General features: G+C 46.8%; 1 protein-coding gene across 2 annotated transcripts in view; it reads left to right on the forward strand.

The window, feature by feature from the left end:
• The window catches only part of Nuak1 (NUAK family kinase 1), a 71,653-nt gene that overhangs the window by 9,771 nt on the left and 34,325 nt on the right, over positions 1-27,557 (forward strand). Inside the window, exon 2 of one of the 2 annotated variants that reach the window (XM_027392511.2) lies at positions 21,088-21,208. The exons of the other annotated variant lie outside the window; for it this stretch is intronic. Coding sequence (XP_027248312.1) covers positions 21,088-21,208 — 121 coding nt within the window. The remainder of the gene's footprint in view (positions 1-21,087; positions 21,209-27,557) is intronic. 2 annotated transcript variants of the gene reach the window in all.

Raw genomic sequence — 27,557 nt, forward strand, 5'->3', positions numbered from 1 at the left:
CAACAGCTGCTGCTGGAAGAGTGTATCGACAGTCCCGACATGGGCAAGTCGGAGAAGGCCAGGGGCAGCAGGAGGCTCCCCTGGGGGCTTTGTTAGCCTCTCCTCTCCACCATGCAAGAGTGGAGAAGCCAAGACTGCAGCATGGCTCTCCATTATGCTGCTATGGCTGGGAAGAGGAGGAGGCTGAATGCAGCCTGCTTCCTTGGCATCGGCTACTCACTTCTTGGGAGCACTACACCCTCCTTGCCTGGGCCGCTCCCTCTGCCTCCCATCTGAGCAGCCCTGAAGATTGTGCAGGCTCTACATGCAGGAGTCATCTCTGAGGTTTCCAAACACTCTCCTCAGGTTGTAAATTAAGCACTTTAGGAACTGTAAACTGGCTGGACAGTGGAGTTAGTATGCATCTGGAAAAAATACCATCACGCTCTGCCTCTTCGGCTCAAGAGAAGAATTCCACTCAATGCATTACTTTCATTAGTGACTCTAATACTTCTATCAGGAAGGCACTGAGAGGAGTCTATGGTAGATTTTAATGGCTCCTTTCCTGAACTCAGTGGCTCAACTTCTATCCCTCTGGATGGCAGTTTAGAAAAGAACCTGGTACCTTCAATGGTCCTCTCTCCCAACCTGCCTGTGCCATATGTAACCAACAGTGTGGCTCAAGGACCACAGGGGCATTTAAAAACTGTTTTTAAAATATTTTAAAGTTTTTATGTGTGTGGGTGTTTGCATGCATGCATATCTGTGTACCATGTGTTTGCAGTACCAGAAGATGCCAAAGAGGACGTTGAGTCCCCCTGGAACTACAGTTATAGACAATTGTGAGCCTCCCTGTGGGTGATGGGAACTAAACCATATCTTTTGGAAGAGTAGCCAGTGCTCTTAACTGCTGACCCACTGCCTCAGCTCCCACAGAGACCTCTGACTACAGCAAGCTAGAATGAATCCTTGATGATTGTCATTGTGCTATATGCCTTGGGACCAGGATGGTGACAGGGAGGCAGATGATATCATTTGTGAATAAGAAATGCTCTTTGTGGCCTGGAGAGTTAGATGCACTTTCTTCACGTGTGAGGTGGGAATAGTCAAGGAGATGAGTGCAGACTTCTGAGAGACATCTGTGGTCCTATTGAGTGGCTGGTGTTACTCTTGGGTGGAATGCTCTCAGGGAATGAAAGATAAGGTCCCAGTGGCCTCCACACTTTTTGGCATCCAGCACACAATTTACTGCACTTAGTAGGTGCTCAGAGCCTTTGCTTCACCTGTAAATTGAGGGGTGGAGACAGAATGACCTCAGGGTACCTCCTGCTCTTGGGAGGAGAAACAGCTCTGGGATTTCATGCATGTAGACTTCACATCCTGTGGCTGGGCTGCTGGCGGGAGCTCTGTGTGGTGGAGGGAGGGAACTTAGTTCAGTTCTCAGGACTTCCACAGAGCCTTCAACTGTTTCTCACTGCCCGCCTCTGGTTCTGCCCCACAGTGGTCCTGTTCTCAGTAGGTCTCCAGTGACATCTGGAGGACGTGTCTCTTTCACTCCCTCAGTGTGAGGAGATGGCCGTGGAAATGGTGCCCGATTTGTGAGCATGAACTGTGATTACTTGGGGTTCAGGGGAGCCTGGAAAGAATGTCACTCTTGTTTATGTTCTTAGAGTTCAAGGGGGTCTTTGGTTTGAGCTAGTGAGACTGGAGACTGGTGGCGGTGTTGCCTTTGGCTTTGTGTTTGGACATGTAGACACTGTGATCTCTGTAGGCTTTACCAGTGATTTGGGGTGAGGGACATTTGGTGTTCTGGAGAGCTTGGCTCCTTGGTCTCTGGTGGCACACAGGAAAGCCAGGCCAAGGGAGACATCATCTCTCTAGGGCAAAGGGTGTTCCTGGCCATCTTGAAGACTTCACTAATGAGTTTGTTGCTGTTTTACCCTGAGAGGTGAGCGGATGGCACCTGTCACTGCTGCCCATTTCTTGTTTGTCAGGCGCTTGCTTATTGCCTGGCCCACATCACCACACTCTTACCATTGTCCCCGCCTGGCCACAAAGGGAGTTTAGATCTAGGGCCACATGGGTTATCACTTGAATGTGGGGGACAGAATGCAACCCATGTCCATCTGAGCTCTAAGTGGTGAGCTGCTGCTGTTTCCCAAGAGGGACCAGGAATGCATGCCATTTTTTTCTTGTGGCAGGTAGCAGGTCAAAAAGCATTTATTTGAATGTTTGTTGAGCCCCTTTGTGTCTCTCTACTGGGCACTGGAAAGGAGTTGGTAGGGAGAAAGATAGGCCCAAAGTAAGCTCACTCAGCCTCTTGCTTCCAGAATGTGAGTCTAACTGTCACCATTTCTAGATCTGTATCTTTACACTCCATCCTGATTTCTCCTTGCTAGTCCATTTAAGAAGACTGATTCCTGAATGTAAGGGTGATCTGGCTGCGACATCTGTCACCTCATAGATCTCCAAGGTTGATGGGGCTGACCTGGCTGGTTAGGCGGGGTTCCCTTCCTCCCTCACCGCTTCATGTGTGTCCCTCCTGAAGCAAAGCTGCAAGCTGCGTGCTGGGTCAAAAAGGACGACCTTCCCCAAATAGAGGAGGACTGGTCTTAGGTCAAGGGTACACGAGTAGTTGCACTCCCCTGCTAGAACCTCCACACAAGCTCTCAAGAAAACATGTTCCCTGCCTTTTAAAAAAAAATTAACCTCTCAGACTTTCATCATTTCCTGTGGAGCATCCATTGTGTATCCCTGGCTTCTTCAATGGTGGTGAAAAGAGAAGCTTGCACGGGACCTCTAAGCAGCTAAACCTCCCTCCTGTGCTTCTTACAGACTTGAAGTAAATAGACTGTCTTCAGCTCGTGGGTGGTGGGAGAAGAGACTAACAGCAGCGGTTTGTCTGAGGAGTTCTGAGCCCAGGCATAAATGCGCTCGGCCTAAGTGAAGCACTCACTCAGCCCCACCTTGCCCCTTAGTAATAGAGACCACTTCCTAGGAGGATCCTGTGGAGCTCTCAGACTGGGCAGGCAGGCAGGGGTAGAGGGAGGAGCTAGTGGAGCACTCTGGACTGGAGAATTCAGTGGAGCACTCAGGGCTGGAGGATTCAGTGGAGCACTCAGGCTGGGCAGGCAGGCTGGTGGAAGGTATTCTGGAGAGGAATTAGGTGGACATCTTGCTGAGTGACAGCCATGGTTTTGGATGTGTAGGCAGGCCCAGGGCAGAGGGAAAAATCCTGGGAGCAGGAAACCTTATTGAGTGACAAGCCTGTGCCAGGTACACAGACTTTCTTTCCTTCCCTCCCTGCCTCCCTCCCTCCCTCCCCCCTCCCTCCCTCCCTCCCCTCCCTCCTCCTCCCTCCCTCCCTCCCTCCCTTCTTCCCTTCCCCATTCTTTCTTCCTTTTCTTTTTTCCCTTTGAGAATGTGTGTAGGGGGAGGTTTCTGGGGATGGGCCCAGACTTTGTGCAGGCTAGGCTCGCTGTCTACTACTGAGCAATATCCCAGCCTTGATTTACCTGGTCTTGCTTTCTTGCCTTTAAACCTGTGTGATTATCATAGTCATCTTGCAGACAAAGATGTGGAGGCTTAGAGGGAGTGACCAATGACTTCCCCAAAATCAAATCTGGAATTCTAAGTTGAAGCCATCATGAATTAAGGGCGGAACTGGCTGCGTTTATGAAAGACCTGCAGTTGCAGACACTGTCCGCAGCTGCAGTAATATGACGATGATTAAATGGACAGATGGGTTTCTGCTTCTAGGGAGCTTATAGTCTAACCTTTTTCAAGGGCTGCATTTTGTGGGTCTTTTATCTTGTTCACTTATTACATAAAAGCAGCAGGATCCAGAGTCACTCTGCTCGACCCTTCACAGGACCTCTCACCAACCTCATTGTCTGTTGTAGCTGTGAGGCTAAGAAATATAGCAACCTGAGTTCATGAGTGATTGCAATACCTATTTTGTTAATGAAATCTCAAGGCCAGGTCTGGTGGAGCTGGCCTATAATCTCAGCTATTTGAGAGATCGAGAGGCAGGGTGATGGCAAATTCAAGGCCTCCCTGGGCAATTTAGTGAGACCTTGTCTCAAAAATACAGGAAGAGGCTGTGTGGCTCAGTGATAGATTGCTTGCCTAGCATTTGCAAAGCCCAGCCTTCAATCCCCAGCACTGGAGGGAAAATTCCAGGATGTAAATATTCTGGAGTTAAGTGAAGCGTAAGAATAAAAGAATTAGGATATGTAAGTCCCATTTTCCAGGAAAGTACTGTTTTTGAAAGTTTTTAAAAAATACTTTTATTTGCTTTGAAAACCACTGTTTTTTTTTTCTTTTAGGGTTGTCTTCTTTTAATTAATTATTTTTACATCTTGTAAGATTATAGATCAAAGGTTATGTGGATGGGCTGGTGTCCCAATATCTCTCCTGGAAAACTTGCCTATTCATAGGTGATGGCCTGTCAGACAAGGTTTTCCTTATTGCCAGGAGTCTTAGCTGGGATCATCTTTATAGATTCCTGGGAGCTTCCTCTACAGTAGATTTCCACCTCACCATGAAATCCCCCTCCAGTGTCTCTTTCAGTACTCTCCCCCTCCATCACCCTGAAGCTTCCTCCAGTATCTTTCAGTACTCTCCCCTCCATCACCCTGAAGCTTCCTCCAGTATCTTTCAGTACTCTCCCCTCCATCACCCTGAAGCCCTCCTCCAGTATCTCTTTCAGTACTCTCCCCCTCCATCACCTACTACTTGATCAATCATGTTCCCATCACTGCCTGCCCCACTCCACCCAAGAAATAAATATACCTTATTTTCCCTTCTCAGGGAGATCCAAGCACCCCCCCCCCCGCTTGAGCCCTCCTTGTTACTAGCCTCTTTGGGTTTGTTGATTGCAGCATGGTTCTTCACTTTACCTCTAATATCTACTTAAGAAAACCGCTGTTTTTATAAATCAAGAAACTGGGGTTTGTTGCCATTGCTAGCTGAAGGAGGAGGGTCTGAGGCAGGGCATTTCACTGCTTCATCTGGTGATGCCATTTGCAAACCACAAACAAAACAAAACAAAAGCACAATTAAAAACAAAAACCCAACCCGCCTCATGTCAAGTAGGAAAAGTAATTGTTTCTTAAAAAGCTCATGAAGGAAAAAATATAACAAATATTTAGCATTTCTCTGGGGGTGGCGCTGTCTGACATTCCTTTTAGCCCCCGATGAATTCTAACTTTAAGAAATGTTTGGATCTGCCATCAGTTTTCTGGAGGAATTTAAGAGGCTTGCATTTGTGCTTAAGCATAACGTGAACAAATCTCATAAACGCTGCCAGGCGTCCTGGACCCAGTGGGATGTGCTTGCCAAGGACAAAGTGACCACCAGTCGAGTGACGGGGGAGAAAGAGATCTCTGTCAGCTTTGGCTGACACTTGCATGTTCGCAGTTTCGGTCCCTGGGGCTTGGCTCCGCTGCCTACCACTTCCAGCTGGTCATTGGCTATCAAAACGTCAGCCACGCACAGTGCCCTGCACCCAGCTTTGCTTCTTCAGTGTTCCCGGAGCCTGGGAACATCCGGGCATCCAGTAATTGGGTGAGAGGCACTGGATAGCATGTGATGGGCTGGACGCCCCTTGCTCACAGTGCATGCTGCCTGTCTTTTTCCCCTGGTTTTTAATCTCTCATCTGCCCCAGATCAGCACTGTCAAATGGGGCACCTGTGGTTATTAAAATTAATTACCTTGAAATGATCGAAAGATTCAGTTTCTTGATTGCCATATTCTAAGTGGCTAGTGGCCCTGTGTGCCTGGAGTCTGCCAACGGATGGAGCACGGCAGATCAATTCCGCTGACCCAAGAAGTTTTGTTTGGCAGAATGTAATGGTCTGTATAGGCCAGTAATGAGGTAGGGACAGGCCACACCTCCTCCCCGAAGCTCCTCCCAAGCACCTCTCCCACTGTTTTGCCCCACCTCCTAGGTCTAGATGGCAGCCAGGGAAATAGTATAGACTTAATCAGCTTTGCCATGAATGAGAAAGTGTCTGTATCACCACTGTTTGGTGCATGCATGAAACCTTCCAAAAAATGAAATACTTATAGGGTTGCCATTGACTGACATTATCTGATATGTTTAACTATGTCCTATGTGTCAGGTGCCATGCAAGCCTCTGGAGATACAGCAATGAGGTTCTTAGGTTAGGGTGCTTATGTAATTCAATGACTTTAAAGTTGGAGGGACAAATCAGTCTACAGGATGCAGCTGTGGATGGTTACAGACTGTCTTTGACATCCCCAGCCCCCACCCCTGCTGCCAAAAGTCTAATTAGTAGGATTGGGGTAGCCTCTGGGATTTTCAATATTTGCAAGTTAACCAGATGAATGAAGAGAAGGGAGCTCACTACAGTTGGCACTTCAAGAACCAGGCCAAGACAGTGAGTATTGTCTGGAGACACACCACATCAGTTTCTTTCTGCTGTTGGTGTTTTATAACAAGCAGAGTAGGTAGAGACCCTTGATTCTTGTCCTGGGATAGAAGCCTGTGATCTTTTGTTGTCCTGCCATGATGTGTAAGAACAATTGCATGTCTGTGACATTCCAAACATGTTACATTGCTGGTTTGCATTCATCCTCATGGGCACCCTAAGAGATGCACCCCATTGTCACTCCTGTTTTGACAAATGGACAAGCTGGGGTAGAGGAGAGTGATGCTTTTGTTCACCCTTATATGGCTTGTAAGTGGATCCTGACCGGCTGTGATAGTGTCACTCACGGCCTCTGGACTTATGCAAAATCTGTGGATGCCAAGTGTATACTCTCTTCTAGTTGCTTAGAGACAAGTTCAGGTGTATTTAGGAAGTTTGTTTAGAGAAATCACTCATATGAATATTATGATCGACAGTGTCCACCTCTGGATCACTGTCTGTCCCCACAGGTCTGTCTCTGCACCTAAAGAGCCTAAGTAATTCATTCAGAGATATACCTGTAGGCATACTGTGTTTAGTGCACAGGGCATATAACTTATACACAGCTTGATTAAAGACTGCCTGAGCCAATGTGAACCCAGGTCATTGTGCCTGGAGTGGAGAGCACCAGTTGTATTTGGCATGGGGTTGCAGAACCTCTGGGGCTGCACTCCTGAAGATATCCCCATATAGGCCTGGTCACACTGGGGCCTTGCTCCTAGCAGGCTGAGCCTCCCATATGGTTGCCCCTGGTATGTTTTCTCCATAGGGACCTGGTTGTCCAAGCCATCCCACAGGGCCTGGGCTGGGACCATTTGCCCTGTTGCATCATAGACTGCCCGTAACTCGGCAGCTGGCTTGTTTTCTTTCTAGGCCCCAGTTGTAGTGACCTTTGCCTGTCTGTTTATTTCAAGGAAATAATTCCATCCGGCAAGCATCGATTCCCTGGGGGCTACAGAGGCATGTCTGGGGGGACTTCTTTGAGTGGGGTGGCCTGAAATGGCCTCTCAGAAGAGGTGACAGCTGCTTCCTTTCGCTCAGCTCCTTCTCACTTTGCCCTCTGACATGAGTCTGTAAGGGTTAGAGTTTGAAGCCGGATGGTAATGTTCTTAGACATGTGTCTGCATAGCTCTGTTTGTTAGCAGCATTGATAAGAATATCCATGCTCATGCTTGGAGCATACACAGTGCTGCATTATGTAGACCTGGGCAGTTTCCATAGCTTAGCTCACTGCAGTTTGCTTGTTCTTAGCAGTGATGGTTGTAAGCGTAAGTCTAAACTCAGTTTCTTAGCCTTGCAAGGGGGAAGTTATGCTTGTGCAACAATTCCCTGGCCTTAGAGAATGCTGCATTTCGTGATATAAAACTGCAGGTTTAGAGGCTGCTGACCTGGCTGGGTGGAAACCAAGCAGAAGTGACTGTGGAAAGGGAAGGCAGTCAGCCTGCCCTGAGCTGCAGGCAAGGGAACGTAGGACCTGGGCAATCAGATGTTTAATGTGGAAAGAGGAATGAGGTATAATGGAGAGTTCTGGGTGCATGTGTGTTTTTTCAAGTGGACAAAAGCCACTTGTAGATGAACCATTTCTCCTAAAAACTTTAGGCATCTATTGAGATCTTTTGCTTTGCAAAAGCAATATGTGCTCATTACTGCTGAGTCATCTTTGCAGTCCCTTCCTCCTTATTTTTTGAGACATTGTCCCTTGCTGAACCTAAAACTCATGGACTAGGAGGCTAGGCTAGGCTGCCTGATCAGCAGCCCCTGGATCCTCCTGTCTCCACCTGCACAATCCTGGGGCTTCAGACCCAAGCTGCTTTGCCCGGCCTTTTATGTGGGTGCTGGGCATCTAAACCCATGTCTTCAGGCTTGTGTGGCAAGTGCTTCATGTCCCATCCCTGTAGTTGTCATGTCCATATCACTGGAGTTGCCACATTTTGATTCTGTCAGAGAGGCAGTTTCTGATTCCATGTGTCCAGCTTCGCTCACTGTGGTTAAACTTTTTGGAATTACATTAACATGAAAACTCTGCAAGGTTGTCTGCAGGGGTCCAGTGCATGATTCTGGGGCATTTGTTTGTGTGTCTGCCGGGCCAAGTGCATGGACCCTGGGGTATTTCTTTGAGTGGCTTTTCTGGGGGTTATGGTCCATTCTTGTATGGTTCTGAGAGTGAGTCTAGTGAAGTTTGTTTTTGAATCACTGGATGAACCAATGTGTGGGGAACAGAGTTCCTGGGGCCATCACCTGGTTAGCTTGTGACTGACTGGGTCTCATGACTCAAGTTATGTACATTTTCTATTTCCTACCTGTGTCTTAGATTGTGGGTTAAGGGGTAAGTGGTTTGGGAATAAAGGAGCCATGGCTGTTTGGAAAATTGAAACCAGAAAAAAATAGTCCTTTCCTATTTCAATCCTCTAAGTTGCTCAAGTGACAGAATTTTGAACAGCTGTTGTTTTGAGGGGGTAAGAAGCAGCATTGGCCTCTTTAGCAGGCCAGACCAGTCCCTGTTGGAACATCAGTCTTAGGTTAACTGTGAGACAGACTCAGAAACACACTTGAAAGCAACTCACATTGTTATCTGTACATAGCTTACATTTTATGACCTGCTTAGAGCCTAGCTCTTGGGAAGGGTTGTATTATTTACTTCTTGGTCTTCTCTGTAGATGGGGCTCTTATTTCAGAGACAGGCTGACTTCAGATGTCTGCTCCAGGATGTTTTAGCTGAGCTGTAGGAGTCCATTAAACAAATGTACGAGTTTGAGGGAAGAGAAAACTGTGTCTCAAACCAAATGTTTGACATGGAGAACATCTGGGGAACATTGGTTTTTGTGTGTATGGTACATCAGAAAGCGGCTTGGTGGGACTCCCCTGGGATGTCTCTGGCCCCTAGTGGCTGGGTCTGACAGTTCTGCTGGGAGGGCCTGGTTCTTATGAAGTACTGCCAGGAAGGCCTTGCTCTGGGAGTAGTGTCTCTGAGCCACACACTCTGAAGTGTGCTGGGTAGCTCAGCCCCCTGACCAGAGCACCACCACTCATGAACAGTTGGATATCTGAGCTATCCCCTGAACCCTAGTCTCCAGAGAAGAGAAGTGCAATAATGCCAGCACCTGTTTTACCAGGTGGCTCTGTAGACTGGGCAAAATGCAGAGAGACCCATCAGAGCCAGTGGAAGCAACACTGGCCATAGCATCCAAGGATCTTGGTTGAAACCGTATAGTTGACTTATGAACTGGAAAAGAGGTGATCCTTCGTTAGATTGGTTGTTGACTCCTGCAGAATAGCCTCTCTCATGAAGGGGGCTGTAACGTACAGTGGGATGGTGTGCACGTAGAGGGCCGTTTGTACAACATGGCCCTGTATAGGTGTATGGCTTTAACCACAAACACAAAAGCAATTGATAAAGGCCACAGTGGGGTCTGGGAAGACTGACTCCAGCAACTTGTAGTGTGTTAACCAGGTTGGCGATAGTGTGTTTGAGTAGGAAAGGATTAATTCTTATGAAAATGAAGGTTTAGGGGAGGGTGCTCATCCTGAGGTATTGACCATGAACATCCCCTCCCCTTTGCTAGATTATATTTTAACTGTGGTTTGGGTAGCATAATGACTGGTAAATATTTGGAGGTGTGAACAAGATTTGGCAGGAAATGTGGAATCTTCAACCCTCATGCCAAGCATGTCATAGTGGCCCTTTCTGACCTTCCTTCCCCAAGTAGTTATTGTGTTCCTGAGAGGAAGTTTGAAGACTCCAGATGGGTTCCAAATGTGGCAAGTGATACTGTCATGGTCCATTCCAACAGAGACTGATCTGGAGCCCATCTCAATAGATACTGGTCCAGGAGCTAAAGAGGGTGAGTGAGTAGAGGCCACCGAAGGGAAGGCCTACGTTCTGTGCTGCAGAAGGGGATCGATGCTTTGTCTAGAGCAGATTCCCCACAGTTGTTTGCTGGGGGAATGGGCTCATTGCCACAGCATTGTAGAGGGACATCTCCCAGGCCTCCCTTTCTGACTGTACCTGTGCCCACCTGCCTGCACTGGGCAGATGGACACTGGAAAGGGCTGCCCATGAATGTGAATGTTAAGATGGAGGTGGCTTAAATATGAGTGAGGAAAGGGCTTCAGTGGGTCTGTCCTGTGCGGAGATTCTGACCAAGCTCACGTACCAACCACCTACTCCTTGCCAGGGGCTATCCCAGTCACAGGGTCGCTGTGACTAGGGTTTAAGAATATGGCCCCTGGGCCTAGTTACATTTCTGCTTGTTGCCAGTTGTCGCTAACTGTACCAGCAGTTCCCTACCCTCCCTCAGAATTCATTTGCATTCACTGAGAAAGCATAATAATGTTGCTGCAAGACGTTAATGAGCAAGAGGCTGAGAGGTTTAACAGAATGGTACCCATACCCGGGGCCAGGCATCTTCTAAGAGCGTGATAACTGGTAATTACCCTGATCACTGTTAGCAATTACTGTGAGTCACCCGAACCTTCTCCCAGTATTCTGTCTTCTCATCTCCATTGGAAAGATGGGAAGTTCACAGACAAGTGATTTGGGAGCAACTGGGAATTCAGCACCTCCGAGCCGTGTAATAGAACATCCAGTGGCAGGTGGCTGTGGTTTGGGTTGGTGGAATGAGGTAACCTATTGTAGCTTTGTAAATTTTTACCTGTCTTTTAAAATTCTTAGAGTGCATCTGAACAGTCAGGCTTTGTGTGGACTGTGCACTGGGTACTTGCTCCATCCTGGATGTACTATGATTTGGTTTGGATATGCTGTAGAGCTGGCTTTGGTGTGAATAGAATTTATGAATATTGGTGAGGGAGGCGATGGGAGGGGACCTAGGTGTCCAACATAGGACCAAGTCTCAAGATCGGTGCAGAATATTGGCAAGATGGAAAAGTTAGCTGACGATAGGATATGGAAGGGTCCTGGCAGAGAAAATGACAGTCACAAACCTCCAGAGAGACATGCTCACACTCCGCCACTCAGGCCATGCCTAGAGTCCCTAGGGTGATCACAGATCCCTTCCTCAGTTTTCTCCGGGATGGGAAAGCAAGGATGCAGTACTGGCTAAGTCTCCACTGAGTGGAGCGTCAGGAAATGCCAGCCCAAGAGGAGTACGCTCCATAGGGGTGGCATTGCTATTGCTTGGGACTGTTTGTAGCCAGAAGGGTTGCTGCTACAAGCATCCTTGGGTAGGCCTATGGAGTGCTAACTAGGGAGTCGAATAACTTGAAGACTTTCTGAGCAGCAAGGGCTTCCCTCCCTTTGCAAGGGACAAAGAAGCTGGTGCTGGCAGGATGATGAGGCCAGATGGTAAGGCAGGTGATGGACCGAAGCCTGTGATATCTTCACTCCCACTGTATTATGGCCTTATACACCACAACTATTATTCATAACTTTCCATAATATTCTGTTGGGATAAAAATAACTTCTGATGAATCTTTCCCTTACTTATCATTATCAGTAAGATCATCCACGATAAAGATAGAAAATAAAGCTCTGCTGGAAGGAGTGGCTTCATGTCCCTGGAAGCCTTTACCTGTCATGTCCTCCACCAGGGTCCCTCCACATTCTAGCATCTGTAGCTAACTTGCTCAGCTGGCTAACTCCTCTGCATCCACACCAAGGCATGGCCTGTGCTCTGCTGTAGCTCCATGGCATACATGCTCCCTTTTAGCAGTCCCTGCTTCTGTGTAATTTATGTATTATGTATTTATCAGTCCCCTGTTGTATTTCACCATCTTAAGAATCTAACGACTCTGTTCAGACCCCTAGACAAGGCAAGCTTAACAGACTAATTTCCTTTCTCTTTGGAAACTGAACTTGGCCTCTGAGGTCTTTTGTGTCCTTTGCTCATTGTTTCCAAGGTCAGTGATTCACTGCAATCTGAAGTTAATATTTAAAAGTAGTGTTTACACAGAATTAAGCAAGATGGGACCCCCTACCCCCAGTGTGCTTCATGTCTAATAGCAAATCAAGCCTCAGAAATTGAAGTAAAAGTAAAAGCAACATTGCTTCCACAGCTCTGTGGATATCGCCCTGGCAGTAGAGAGAGGTTAAAATGTTGCACCAGGCTGTGAAACAACTCATAGAGCTTAGGCAGAGCTGCCATTTCCTTTATCAGTTTATTAATAATGCAAGAGTTCCGCCATGGGAGCCTGCCTTGCGAGTAAATATTAATAAGCCTTTGTGTGTCAGCTTCTACACCAGAACTCCCTGCTTGGGATGTTGGTCCCTCTCTTGTGTATTATTGCTAAGTTTGGGAGCCTGAGCTTATACTTTAACTACCTTGGGACTCAGTTTCCTCGCCTGTCTAGTAGGGAGGAAGACATGAACAGCTCTCATGTCTACTCGTGATGCTGTGGTTACTCTATTCTTTCTCCCTGCTCCATCCTGTACACAGCCTGGTATAATTCCCATCCTGGCCTCCTGAGGTTAGACCCAAGGTCAGCCTCATTTTCAGGGCACATAGAACATGTGACTTGATTACCCTAGGACCTCCCCAGCAAGTTCCTGGAAGTACGAATGGGCCTGTGTACTGATGCTGGCTTCTTGGGGGTTCCAGCTGGAACTTTATTGGGTTCAGAAGTCCATAAATACAAGTTGTCCAGCCTTGCCATTCTGAAGGCTGGCTATAAACAGCAGGAGATCAGAGATTGGGGTGGAGGTCTTCCAGTTTATAGGCTCACCCAGCCTCAGGTTCATCTCTTCTACCTCGTCTCAGGACAGTTGTCACCTGGGAGAAAACAAGCTATACCTCCTGGGCTGGGGACATGGATTAGTGGGTATGAGAGTGTTTGCTGTGCAAGCATAAGAAACTGAGTTTAGATCCCTAGTACCCCTATAAAAGGCTGAGTGGGTGTGATGAAATCCCATCACACAGCAGATCTTCAGAATCAGCAAACTAGACTAGCCAATGCCATGGACTCGGGGTTCAAAGGGAGAGACCCTTTGTCAATAAATGTGATGGAGAGTGACCGAGAAAGACAGTGACAACTCCTGGCCTCCACATGAATGTGAGTACACATATCCAGGTACCCACCCCATGTGCCCCACCCTATGGGCATGTGTACACACCACACACACACACTAAAAATAAATTGACTGCACTGCGGCATTGTGCTCTGGTGTGTTTGGCTTTCAGAAATGTGCACAGCTAAAAATAAATAGCAGTTTGGTGATTCTAGGCACAGCTCCCAGCTTTGCATTTGGAGTGCTTTTGTGTATCTGACAATGTCTGAGTTAGCATCTCTGAAGTTACCAGCAGGTTTTTAAGGCCTCAGGCCATGTGCAGACCATGAAGACACCCATCCTCTTTGGCTTCTGTGGCCTTGCGTCATCTACAGGCTCACTTTGAGCCAGGACAAGTGAGATGTTTCTTGGCAGCAAAGTTTCCATATGCTGAGGGTAAATTATTCTGGGCCGCTGGCTTCCTGCAGGAAGCAGCTCATTTTTAATCGTCCTCTGTATACATTGGAAGCTCATTACCCCTGTCAGTCATTTAGTGTGTAATATGACTGTGTCATATATAAGCTACAGAATAATAAGAGACAGTTGGGTTAGTGGCTCTGGTCTAAGATGATAATTCTAAAACCTCAGACTATAGTAAATCACCCGAGATTTACTTTGGTGTAGTGGATTCCAGGCTAGTCATGGCGACAGTTAGACCTTGTTTCAAGACAAACAAGAACCTCTTCCCTCACCTGCCCCCAAAACCCCTCCAAAAAACCAAAACAAAACCCACTGATACCAGGTCTCCCCTGGACCCACCTCCACTCTCTGTATTGCCTTCTTCTCCCCCATTGGGACATCCACTGCTCATCCCTTGACAGTCACTGTTGACAGTCACTGTTGATCACCTCTCTTGATTCTTGACAGGTCAGCCATGGTCACTAGCTTGCATTTATAAACCTCGATGCAATATAAGGAGTGTAAATAAGCCCTGAGATTTTTCTGTAGCATTAGTACTGCAGTATGGGCATTCACAGCACAGCCCTTGAAGGGGGGATTGTGGGTGGGGTGGGCACAGGAAAGTGAGGAATGACTGAGTAGGTAAAGACGCTCCCAATAATTTCTCTGAGCTGGCCCAGGCCAGAGAGACCAAATCTTTGGTGTTTAAATCTGGAGCTAGAACACATTGTTTTTCATAGTACAAAAAAAAAAAAAATTGAAATCATCTGAGGAATTGTCTTGTTTCTAATGGGAGTTTTTAAAAATGCAGGGCCGAGATAGGCTATTGAGGGCTGTAGTTTTCAGAACTTCTTGCAGTGGTGGGTTGCCTTAAGGCACACACTTATGATTCTTGGCTTTTCTCCACCCCTTGTCTGTAAAAACACCCATGTAGGAACGTGAATAAACAGGCCAGGGAGGAAGGTGGGGTAGCCACCTGCCCTGAGGCAGAGCTGGCACAGGCCCTGTGTGGCCTCTTGAATCCTGGCAGCTTGCTGCTCCACACAGAGTGGAGGGTCACTGAATTGATTAGGGTTTGGGTTGCAACATAGGCTTCTGGGTGGCATTATCATGATCCAGGCAAAGACTTTCTGAACAAAGACTCTCTGGTGATCTGTGGAATCTTGGGTGTGTGTGGCCCATATGGAGCATGGCTTTGCCCTGAAGTCTGTCCTGGTGTGAGTCTCAGACATTGGCTGTGTTGCAGGGTCCCAGACACTGGCCCACTGCCTTGCTACAGGGCTGCTGCTCCCCTGCTGTGGACCCTGACTTGTTGGTAAGACTGTGGTCATGAGGCTGCTTCTGATTTAGTGTCCTGCAGCTCTTTGGTGGCACTGGAATACAGCAGGTGTGAGGTCACACCTTGAAAATGGCAGAGGGGTTGCCTGCTGGCTTTGGGATTAGATGCAGTCTTATCCTAAGGGACGTTTATGACCTATCTCCTCCCACAGGCTCACTCCCCCAGGCTTTCTCCAGAGATCTCATTCAAAGCACTTCACCATCCTTTCCAAGGAGACCCATCTTACTGGCCTTAGAGACCTAGCGATTCTTTAACACTGTCATTTGCCATGTCAGTTGAAGATGGAGTTTCTGGCCTATCTGGTCCCACAGCCCTTTAGTTCCAAGTAAACACACAGAGACTTCTATTAATTATAAACTGTTTGGCTAATAGCTCAGGCTTCTTATTGACTAGCTCTCTCTTAATTATAAACCCATTTCTATTAATCTGTGCATCTCCACATAGTCTTGACTTTCTGGGGAATGCCCCAGTGTCCTACCTTCCCAGTAGCTGCATGGCATCTCCCTCTGCCACTGCTCCCTGCCTTTCCTCTTCTCCTTTCACCTAGTCTGGTAGTCCCGCCTATACTTCCTGCCTGGCTACTGGCCAATTAGCATTTATTCATCAACCAATAAGAGAAACATATTCACAGCATACAGAAGGACATCCCTCATCAGTCAGTATTTTTTTCTTTTTGTTTCTATGTTTTGAGAAAGGGTCTCATTGTATAGCCCTGACTGGCCTGGAGTTCACTAACTCACTATGTACATCAGGCTGGCCTTGAACTCACAGAGATCCACCTGCCTTTGCCTCTGCCTCTGCTGGTATTAAAGGCGTGCACCACTACACCTGGCCCTTACCAGTGTTCATCCTTCCTGTATCCATAGCCTCAGGAGTCAGCAGCCTCCAGGCTCAGTGTCTGTCTATAAAGTGATGATGTAGTTAGGACCAAATGAAATAAGGTCTGTGGATGTCCGTTATTGCTCTCACTAGGAACACCATCAGAAGTTTGGCCTGGTGGCAAAGGCCTGTATCCTAGCCACCCAGGAGGCTGAGGCAGGCAGATCACAAGTTTAAGGTTTGTGTGAGCTACAGATTTATTTCCAGGCCAGTCTGAGCAAGTCAGGGAGACCCTGTATCTAAATGTGTAAATAAATAAAATAGGGTAGGGGCGCAGGTCAACTAGAGTGCTTACCTAGTATGCTCAAGGCCTGGGATTCGACCTGCAGTACTGCAAAAATAAAATACTGTCAGGTATTGATATATCAGGACCCAGGAGTCATTGCTGGCTCCTGAACATGTGGTCCCTCCAATAGCATGACTGTATTACTGAGCATCGTGCTACAAACCCAGAATCCCAGGCCCTACCCCATACTTCTAGGTTTAGAATGTATGTTTTGATAAGATTCCCAGGCATGTCTTGTTGTATAGGTGCTGTTTTAGGATATTCTCTCCAGGCCAATATTGGGCAGTGTATACGTAACCATTCCTACAAGGAGACTGGGGACCGAAGATGACTGCCACTACCTTGGTTAGATCAATGTCCCTCATGCCCCAGAGCAGTGTCTACTGTACACAGGCATCCTTTCCAGGGCCTCTCTGGAAATGTATTTAAATTTCAACCTGTGTTCGCCACTGTGTAAGGATGGATGAGGAAGCGGGGCATGTGGAGAACTGCCTATGTTATGGCTTGCTGTGGCTAATGGCTCCTTAAGCGTGACTCAGGACTTGCATCACCGAGTCCTTCAGCCAGACCTGGTCTATAAACACTACCATTCAGTGAAGAGATGTTCAGGTTCTTTAACCCCTTCGACAGGTGAGCTGTGGAGTCTGGGATTGCCCAAAGCTACCTGCCAGGAGAAAGCCTGTGCAAACTGGTTTGCCTTTTTTTCTTCTGTCCTCGCCTTGCTTGTCACCAGGATCTCGGCACAGACCAGCCACTTTGGAAAAGGTGCCCTGAAGGCTGCAGAGCAGGTGGTTTGTGGTGATGAGTCAATGAAAGAAACTGCCAGCCCCAAAGAGAAGACTGAGCCTGTTCTATTTAGCGAGAGATGGGACTTGGCTGGGCTGAGACCCTCTGACAGTAAGCAGTCAGCACAGGGCAGAATTCGCAGCTCCACGGCCAAGCCTGCTGCTACTGCATAAGGTTTCTACATTAAACTATAGGTGGCCTTTTAAAAGGCAGACTGTTTTATAGGTCACACGGTGCTGTCTAGACTGGGGAGCATTTGAACGTGGCTGCGGTGTGTCAGACACACACACACCTGAGTTCTTGCCCCAAGCTCGCCCTCTTCCCATGATGGTCTGGGGTATGGTGAGATATGTGATTTAAGACATCCTATCATCAATCCTAAGCCTCTGCTTCTCTCCACCATCCTTTGTAGATGTGCAAGCTGGAAAACTGGGGAGGGGCATTCCTGTGTAATGGCACACATGGCTGCATAGTTCTTAGGTGGCTTGGCCATAAGAGGAGTGACATCCTTTTTGTTGTCATTTTTTTCTCATTGCCTGTGCATCTCCACCACCTCTTGCCTTGACAACATGGTGGACATGTCCTCCTGCATGTGCAGTCTGGCCAGGGGCAGGTGCTCAAAAAAAAAAAAAATGAACAGTCATAAATCTTGAAGGCTGAGGTCATGAGCACTGACACTGCATTTCCTTGTTTAGCTGATAGACATTGGCAAGAAGGAAATTGGAGTGACCCCTGGGTTGCTTTATGGGTTCAGGTTATTTAACTTCCTGTCTGGTGTGAATCTGAGGATGCAGGTACCGACTGTACTAACAATGGCTTCAGCTATCCTGAGCTTCCCATTTTAGGTGACATGCTATCCCAAGACCAGGAGGGTGCTGTCCAGTCTTGCCTTCACTTTGGGGAAAACAAACACGGTCTCCACATGTAAGACCTCCACTTGCTGTGTCTTGAGGAGCCAGGAGGAATTCAAGTTTGCTCGAAAGAGCAAGGAAGGTTCTCCTTATAGGATATTGAGTAAAAGTGACCGACATTTGCTGAGCAGTTTACCTGGTCCAGGCATGTTTGAAGCATCTCACATGCAGGGTTTGCAGGGCCCATGAAACAGATTCTGTTACCGCCTCACAAATGGATGAGGAAATGAGCATGGGTGGGGGGGCTATGTAACCTGCTCAAGGCCACACAGCTAGAGAATGGTCACCAAGCCATGGTTCTAACCTTTATCCCATAACATCTGTGCATTAGCTCAGTTTATCCTTCATCTTCTTGAGGCAGATACCCATATAGGGACTGTGGTTCTTGGTCTCCGTCCTCTAAACCTTTTAAAAATGTCCTTTTTGGCTATTTGGGTCCTACAAAAACAGGCCTAGTGTGTGGCAAACAAGAAAAGAAAGAGAACTCAGAGGTGTTAGCTAACATCTTGAGGAAGGTGGAGTGGGACGGGTAGACTAGGGCGGGCATGTGACTGTGCCAGCTGGAGGGGAAGGCATGAAGCAGAAGCTAACATGAGAAGACTGCCAAGATCCACGGCACACAGAGCCCTTCACAGTGTCTGTCTTGAGATGCTCAGTGAATGCTGACTGAGGGTTGCTGGGATTGCTTTTTTGATTTGCTGTTAACCGGCTGACTGTGTTAGATGCTCAGTGAATGCTGACTGAGGGTTGCTGGGATTGCTTTTTTGATTTGCTGTTAACTGGCTGACTGTGTTAGATGCTCAGTGAATGCTGACTCTGAGGGTTGCTGGGTCTGCTTTCTTGGTTTGCTGGTAACTGGCTGACTGTGTTAGATGCTCAGTGAATGCTGACTCTGAGGGTTGCTGGTACTGCTTTCTTGGTTTGCTGGTAACTGGCTGACTGTGGAAGGGTGGCCTCCACAGTGGAGCCCAGTGTCTGCCTTGGCAGTTGCACTGCATCCGTGGTTTCTAGTTTTTGTTTTCCCCTGACTTCCCACCACCCCATTTGAAACAGGAGCAGAAATGGGCCTCTGGCATTTTCAGTGGAAGATGCCCTGCAGTAGCAAAGAAGCTTTTGTTGGAGGGACAGTCACCCTGGTTATTAACCGTTGTGGAGCCCTTCGAGTTTCTGCGGCACCGAGTGGAGCTTGGTTAGAATGTGGACCCTTTCCTTTATGCCCAGCTGGAAGCATTGCCTTGGCAGTGGCACTGTAAGACCCTTGACCTGTTTGTCCTGGGCTTTTGCAGGGAATGGACAGAGGGCTCATTTTCTTATGTATTAGAATGCCCTCACCTCTGACCCTGGAAGATGAAGGAATGTATTGCTATTGTGATTTGACAATGGGGCTTCCTTGAGGCTATGCTCAGCTCCAAGCACAACCAGAGGGGTGGTTTCTGTCCTTGGACTGTCCTTAGTATTTGAAAGAATGTAGAAGTTGGTCCAGCAGCCTCCCACATCCTCCAGGTCCTGTGTGTGTTCACTGTCTGCTTCATCCAGGAATTAGCTCCCAGGATACAGGCCTCACTCAGCCAAAAGAAAGCTTCCCAGTCATAGTTTTCCATCTGACGCAAGCAAGTAGAGGAGGCTTTTCTTGCTGCACAGTGAATGGAGCTGTCATGAGGGCCTGAGCAGCTGAGCCTGGCACTGTGGATACAAGGGGTCTTGAAGTCAGAAAGTACATTCATCTGTGCAGTTGCCTTTAACCAGCCCCAGGATGGGGGTGTCTCCATTGGATCTCCAGCTGTGCATCCTGTGTTTTACACCCGTGCCACTTTTGATTACCCGTGAAAATAGGATGTCAGAGAGATCAAAGATCAGCTTCTTCTTCATGTGCCTGTATAGGCAGCATCATCCAGTGCATGTGCTAATAAAGAGTATTGTTTGTTCATTTATTTAGTGTGCGTGCATGCATGTGTGCTTGCATGTGCGTGCATGTGTGTATGTAAGTGTGCAAGTGTGAGTGTGCATTCAAGTGATCATGGGTGAGTATGTGCATGAATGCGTGTGTATGCTTGTGTGTATGTGAGTGTGTGTTTATGCATGTGTCTGTGCACATGTGTGTATGAGTACATGTGTGTGTGCTTACATGTGGACGTGTATGTGTGTGTATGTGTGTGTGTGCGTGCACACGCGTGCTCATGTGCATCACAGTGTACATGTGATGGTCAGAAACAGCTTCACTTTTTGGGAGATGCTTGTCACCATCCACCTTGTTTTCTGAGGTAGCTGTCTTGTTTCTGCACTGCACTGTGTGCTCCAGGAGAGCTGGCTGTGACCAGGCTTACAGTGTGGCAGTGGGCTGTTGGTAGGCTCCCCACTTTTGTCTCTTGCCAACTTGCTTGAGAACAGACAGACCCTTTTCTTATTAGACTTGTGTTACTGTCTGATGTCTTTTCCTATGTCTGTGTACTGGTCCCTCTTTTTCCTACAAATTTGGATTCTCAGACACTGACAGGAAGCTTCTGGAATTGACACAGGCTGGGCACAGAGAGAAGCTGCCTCTCCCTTTGCTTTATCCTGGTTCTTTGTGATGGGACCTGCCTGGGAAGGGAGGAGGATGCAGGGAGGATTTAAAGTCTAGGAAGATGTGTGAACAAAGCCTATGTTGTAGTCTTCAGAATCAGGGACTGGGGCCTGAACTGGCTTTGGGGTGGTCACACAGTGATTTTTTGTTTGTTTTAAAGTCATCACTACAGCTTCACAGTGAACTACATGCTTAGAATTTCACCTCCCATGATCATAATTGGCCTGTAAAAGCCACCTACCTTTGTCCCCTCTCTTACCCCAAAGGATCAAGACTCCTAGAATAAATGAATTGTGCCTGGTCAAACAGCCACTGCTTAATGAAGAAGAAGACCCAAAACCTGGGCTGTTTATAAATGAAAGGCATGGTGGGTCTCTGTGGAGCTCTGTTGTGGTGGTTGCCAACTTGGCCAACAAGCAACATCTGTATTTATTTTCCATCCCACCCCAACAATGGCTTATTTGCATCTGCTTAGTTCTCTGAGTAACATTTCATTTCCTGACTTTATAGGTCGCTATAAAATCCATCCGTAAGGACAAAATTAAGGATGAACTAGACATGGTTCACATCAGACGAGAAATTGAGATCATGTCATCTCTCAGCCATCCTCATATCATCAGTATTTATGAAGGTCAGTAATCCTTTCCCTACTTCTGTGCTAGCTACCATTCTCACCACAGGGCCTGGACTTTCCTGTGCTAGTTACCATTCACACACCACTGGTTACCATTTTCACCACAGGGCCTGGCTGCTGCTGTACCAGTTACCATTCACACAGCACAGGGGCCTGGTCACTCCTGTATCAGTTAAACAATTCTCATCACAGGTCCTGGCCACTCCTGTACTAGTTATCAATCACACACCACAGGGGCCTGGCCACTCCTGTCTAGTTATCATTTCACACACCACTAGTTACCATTCATACAGCAAAGGGGCCTGGCCACTCCTGTACTAGTTTTCAATCACACACTGCAGGGGCCTGGCCAAGACTGAGGTAATTGCTCTTCTGGACAGGAGCCAAATGTTTTGCTTCATGATATAAAAATAGTCAAGCATTATGTCTTACTCAGTTACCTTGAATGCATCCAGATTCATGTGGGGCAGCTCACTGAAGCATCTCCGGCTGCCGCCTTCCCTCTCCCCAGTTTCTTCCATTTGGATGTTGCTAAGTAACCTGTCTTGTTGAAAGCCGGTATGCTTTAAAGAAAAAAAGGCTGCTTCCTCGATGACCAGTAACAGTGGGTACATTGTCATTCCTCAAACTGATGGCCACATTCGGATGAAGAGGTCCCCCAGGTCATTCTCTGTGAGTTGGCCTCAGAGGCAGGGAGGACGAGCGCCTCAGAGGCTTCCCAAAGGCAGCCCAGCTTGTAGCTGGTGTTTATAAAGCACAGGGCAAGGAAAAGCCTGTAAAACATTGAGCTTCCGTTTATCTTTGGTCCTTCACAGGAAGAAATAGAATGTCTGAGCCTGCTTTTCATACTCTATAAAGACACACACACTGACTGTTTATTACAGCAGAGACTGAAATACAAACATCAAAGTCAAAGAACAAGTTCTCGTCTCACTCACAGATTGATAACTAATTCTTACCTCATTTCTCTCAGGGTTAGATCACACTGCTCAGGTTACTCTTTCGCTGGCTTTTATCGTTTTATATCACATATCTCTGTGTCAAATCAAGATTTCCCATAAAGACATTTTACAAGGCTTTATTATATTTCATTTAAGAGCATACCATGATTTATTGAGTCTAATTTCTTTTGCCAAACATTACTGTTACTCCAGATTTCTGGTTGTTATAAACAGGGCTTTATTGACCTCCATTTATATATTCATGTCTGATTATTTTCTTATGAAAAATTTACTGCTTTTCAACTTAAGTCCAATGTTCCCCCAATACACATAAATATATAAATTAAATCTATTTTAAATATATTTAGTGTATTTGTATAAATATATATCAAAATATAAAAATATGTGTTTATGTATATTGATTCTTTTGAGACAGGGTCTTACTATGTAGCTTTAGCTTGTCTGTAGGTCATAGAAATCCTCCTGCCTCTGCCTGAGGGATGGTATTAAAGGTGTGCACTGTCACCCTGGCCTCCCCAGAATATTTTTAAATGTGTGGTTAAGTCAGAAAAATTAATTTCTTTAAAAAAGAACTTCCTTTTCATTTCTGGTCCATAAAGATGTTCCAGGTAAAGGAAGCAAGATGGCAGCCCTAGATTTTTAGTTTTCCATCATCTTTTCTCCCCATTACTTATCATCTAGAAGTCACCATCAGAAATTACCTTTTCTGCTTTTTTTTTTTATCTCAGGGGTTTTTGTTTGTTTGTTTGATTTCCTCTATACTCAGGTTAAGAACATTTTAATTTTATTATGTGACTATTATTTTTGTGGGTAGCTGCATGTGAAAACAGTGCCCAAGGAGAGCGGAGGAGGGTGTCAGATCCCCGTGAGCACCCTGACATGGGTGCTTGGGATCAGACCTGGGTCCTCTGCAAGAACAGATTGCTTTCTTACCCTCTGAGCCATCTACTGTGCGAGGATGAGATTTTTTAAACAGAAAATTTCACTTACTCAATCACATATTAATCTTACAAACACCTCTTTAGTGGCTTTTGAAGTTAGCAGCCTCCAAATCATTTAGAAATGAGAAGAAAAGAGGTGAAGGCCCTTGTCTAGGACCACAGAATGGGAAAGTCTTGGTGCAGGCAGGCCAGGCATCCTGCAGTTCAGCAAGCTTGAGGACCATTGGCTCTGGTTATGCAGTGTTAAGAGGACCACATATGTAGCTTATGGATTAGACATGTATCATAACCAGAAACTACAAGACCACATAGACAAAGTGTTATGTGGAGGCTGGGGACCAAAGCAGTGGTGGAACACTTGCCCAATGTGTGAGGGCTTGGGCTTGGGCTTGATCTTTGTTTTTAAAGTATTGTATAGCTGGTTAAGTACCATACAGTGGGACCACAGAGCCTTTAGTAATAGAAACTTTCATGCAAATGTGGAATGTCCTAGCTGGCCCTTAGAGATTTTTCGAGGGAAAAATTAGAAAAAGATAGTAATTCACCTTTAAAAACAAATCTAAGCTTACCTGATGAAGGAGGGTTTTCCAGATATTAGAAGTGAGTAGATATACAAATTTGGTGGAGAGTGAATTTATTAACCTTTTGAGGGGTTTGTTACATGGAAACCTGAATACCAACGGGAAGGATGCCCTGTGTAGTGTGAACTAGGCTGAGTCCTGTCATATGTGAACACGGCTGTTTCTGGGTTGTGTGGCCTCACAGAGTGATCAGAGTCCACACCCAGCTTGGGGTTCTCAGGTTTCTTATTTAGGAGACCACCAGCAGTAGCTGACATCTAGCATGGAGAACCTGACTTTAGATCAACATCAGGGAAGCTGGGAACCAGACTGGATCAGTGGGGAACAGGAAACCATTGGCCTCTCAAAAGGAAAGTCCAAGATGCACCCTTCTTTACCCATGAGTATTCTGCTGCCCAGGTTGTGTTGGCCGTGGTCTATCCCCTCTCGGAGGGCCCTGGAAGAAGAGAAACCCTTGCATTAAAACCTTGAGAGCAGGTTTTAGGAGGTCAGAGAAGAGCTTGAGTTTTCAGGTCACACAGGCTTGGAGCTCAGTCCTAACCCCCCACTTGGGGAAGATAGTGGGTGTCAATAACATACCTAGCAAATGGGGGTGGCAGGGGTGGGGGTGATCTCACCGGTAGAGCATTTGCCAAGGATGCACGAGGCCCTACAGTACCCTAAAAAGGGTGGTGACCACTGTATCTCTCTCATAGGGCTGTTAAGATTAAATGGTAGATCATATGCAGGAATTCAAAAAAGGTAATTATAATGGGAAAATGCAGTCACCTTATTCCATTAGTGACTCCATGCAGCTAGTGGCTGCCACACTGGACAGTGTCGATCTAGAACATTCTCATCACCCCAGAAAGTTCTTTTGGACAATGCTGGTATATATTGTTTATGTGTCATAGACATGGGTTGCTTTTTAGTTTATTTCTGAAGATAAGTCACATTCCTTTCATTGACTTTCTAGGGATTCTTGCATGTAAATAAGCTAAATGTGTTAAAGAAATCCCATTGTCTTCGAGTGTTTTGGCCCAACAAATAAAATTCACAGGGACTTTCATGTAGTGTTTTTGTTTGTTTATGTATTTGTTCCTTAGAATTTTCACCTTTCAGTTCTGCTCTCCCATACAGATTCTGTTTCTCATCCACTGGGGATGAGGGCAGCTCCCCACTTCCCTGGAGGTAGGAGCAGGCTTGCTGAGGCTGGCCCTCACACCTCTGACTATGACTCTGCTTTCTTCCTTGGTCCTGTGACTTTGTCTGTCTTCCTGCCTGGCATCCCAGGGTCTAGCTCGGGATCCCCACTGCAAATCTGTGAAGTAGGCAGGTCAGGTGTTCCCATTTTGTAGTTGTGGACACTGACACTCTGTATGGGTAATAGTGACTTGCTGGGTGTACTCGTTTGCTAGGGCTGTGGTAATGCGGTACCAGAGGCTGGAAGCTTCAAAAACAGAAACCTGCTTCCTGTTAGTTCTAATGGCTGGAGTGGAAGACCAAGGTGACAGCTGTGAGGTTTCTTCTGAGACTGTGGGGAAGGACCTGTTCCAGGATTCCCCTGTGCTTGTGGAAGGCAATCTCCTAACCATGCCTTCAACTGTCTTTCCTGTATCCATGTGCAGGTTCTCTCTTCCTGAGTCATACAAGGATAGGGTCCATGCTAATGGCCTCATTTAAGCTTAATTATCTCTCTGAGGACATTTAGATAGGGCCACATAGAGCTTCAACCTCATTTGAGCAGGGGACACAATTTAGCTGGTCACACAGATGACTAGTAGCCCTAACACCCAGGTCTCCCGGCTGCACTGTTTTTCCCTCTGCAGTGCTTCCACCCTGCTTTCTGACTTTGTGCCTTGCCATGATGGCTCTGTAGCCATTATCACCTGGCCTTTTCTTTCTTGCCCTTGCTGCCCATTTAGGCCTGGACTTTGGCAGAGTAGGAGTAGTGGAAGCAGGGTGTAGAGGGGAGGACTTGCACATCTGTCTGGGGGGGTCTGTGTGCTGATCTCCTGCCACTCACAGAGCAAGAGGGAATCTTCCAGAAACTGAAGGATGATGGGCCAACCAGAAGCCCATGCAGAGTTTAGATGTGCTCATTTGCTTAGTGCATCGCCTAACGGGCTAAGTGAGTAGGCGCTAGAAAAGCACTTTACAGTTTCTTCTTCAATAAGAACCATTAGATTATGTGTGTGTGTGTGTGTGTGTGTGTGTGTGTGTGTGTGTGTGTGTGTTGCGCACACGAGTGCACATGTGGAGGATAAAGGACAACCTATGCATGGTTCCTCAGGTGCCTTCTACCTTTTGTTTGCGAGAGGGTCTCATTGGCCTGGAACTTCACCAAGTAGGGAAGACTAGCTAGTCAGTGAGCCCAGGAAGCTGCCTAATTCTGTCTCCCCTCCTGCCACTTCAGGGATTTGCACACATGCAGAATCCTATCTGCTTTTTAAAAAAGGATTTTATTTATTATGTATACATTTATTTTTATGTATAATGTAATATGTATTTATGTAATATGTGTACATGTATATTATGTATACATTTTATTTATTATGTATATATGCGTGCATGTATGCCTGCAGGCTGGAAGAGGGCATCAGATGTCATTACAGATGGTTGTGAGCCACCATATGGTTGCTGGGAATTGAACTCAGGTCCTCTGGAAGAGCAGTCAGTGCTTTTAACCTCTGAGCCATCTCTCCAGCCCTGCCCTATCTGCTTTTTTAACGTGGGTTCTTGGGACTCAAACAAAAGTCCTCATGCTTGTGAGTCAAGCCCTTCACCAACCAAGTCATCTCCCTAACTCTATCAAAAAATGTGCATAACTTAGATTAATATATAAAATATATTTAATATATTATACATATTAATATATTATATAAAATACAGTGACAGAGTGCAATGGGTGTGTGTCCTGTGCTGTCTCACTTAGCCCTTATATCTGAAAAATAAGAATCATAAACACACCACTTGTGTGGCAAATTTGGCTTAGAGACAAAATGTATTTTCTGAAGTCATGCCTCTTAATGAGTAGAGGGTTGGACTTTTGAACTCAGACAGTGCACAGGGCCTATTGTGGCCTGTGGGGGCCCTCGTTGAGGGATAGCATTGTCCCTGTGAGACAGAGAATTTTGGCTTCACAGGGGGCTGTCTTCTGCATAATATAGCACGAATCCCAGTTGTGGGTAAACTGCTTCTGCCCATGTCCTGAGAAGCCTGTAGCCCACACCTGTCGCCTCACAGGGCAGTGTTTTCTAAGCTGTGTACCCTCAGGCCCGTGAGTGGTCACTTTGCTGAATGGCCTCTGCTATTCACTGGATCTCAAACTTAATTCCTTCCAATCATGTCTGTCCAGAAACAGACCCTGGGGTGAACTGTCCTGTTGACCCTGTCGGTGAGCCTGTTTTGCCCTCAAATTTGTCAAATCTGTGTAGACAAAAACCATCACTGGCTTCTTCTAAGTCAGTAAGAGAAGAGTCAAGCCCTTTCTAGTGTGTGATGCTGGTGTGTGTGTGTGTGTTGCGGGTGGGGTGGGGGTGGGGAGTGAGGGAGTGAGGGTGGGGAGAGGCGTGGGTAACCTGATCTGGAGCAAAGACAGAAATCTCAGGCAGCATCTCAGGGTGGACCCCTGCTTCCTCCTCACAGGAATTCCATTCTCTCAGCAGGGAGGCAATTGACAATATGGAAAAACAGCAGAAAAAGGAAGTGTAGGAGCTTTCAACTCGGTCGCCTAGAATGGAAGAGATAAAAACAGATTTTGTCTGTGGTTTTGATTTCAGGACTGAGTTCAGACATCAAAGGCAGGTTGTCTCACCCCCCCACTTCTCTTTGAAAACCCAGGAAACCCATCCACAAGCCCTCAGGAGACTAACATCATCTT

The sequence above is a fragment of the Cricetulus griseus genome (assembly GCF_003668045.3).
Source record: "Cricetulus griseus strain 17A/GY chromosome 1 unlocalized genomic scaffold, alternate assembly CriGri-PICRH-1.0 chr1_0, whole genome shotgun sequence".
Classification (NCBI taxonomy): Eukaryota; Metazoa; Chordata; class Mammalia; order Rodentia; family Cricetidae; genus Cricetulus; species Cricetulus griseus.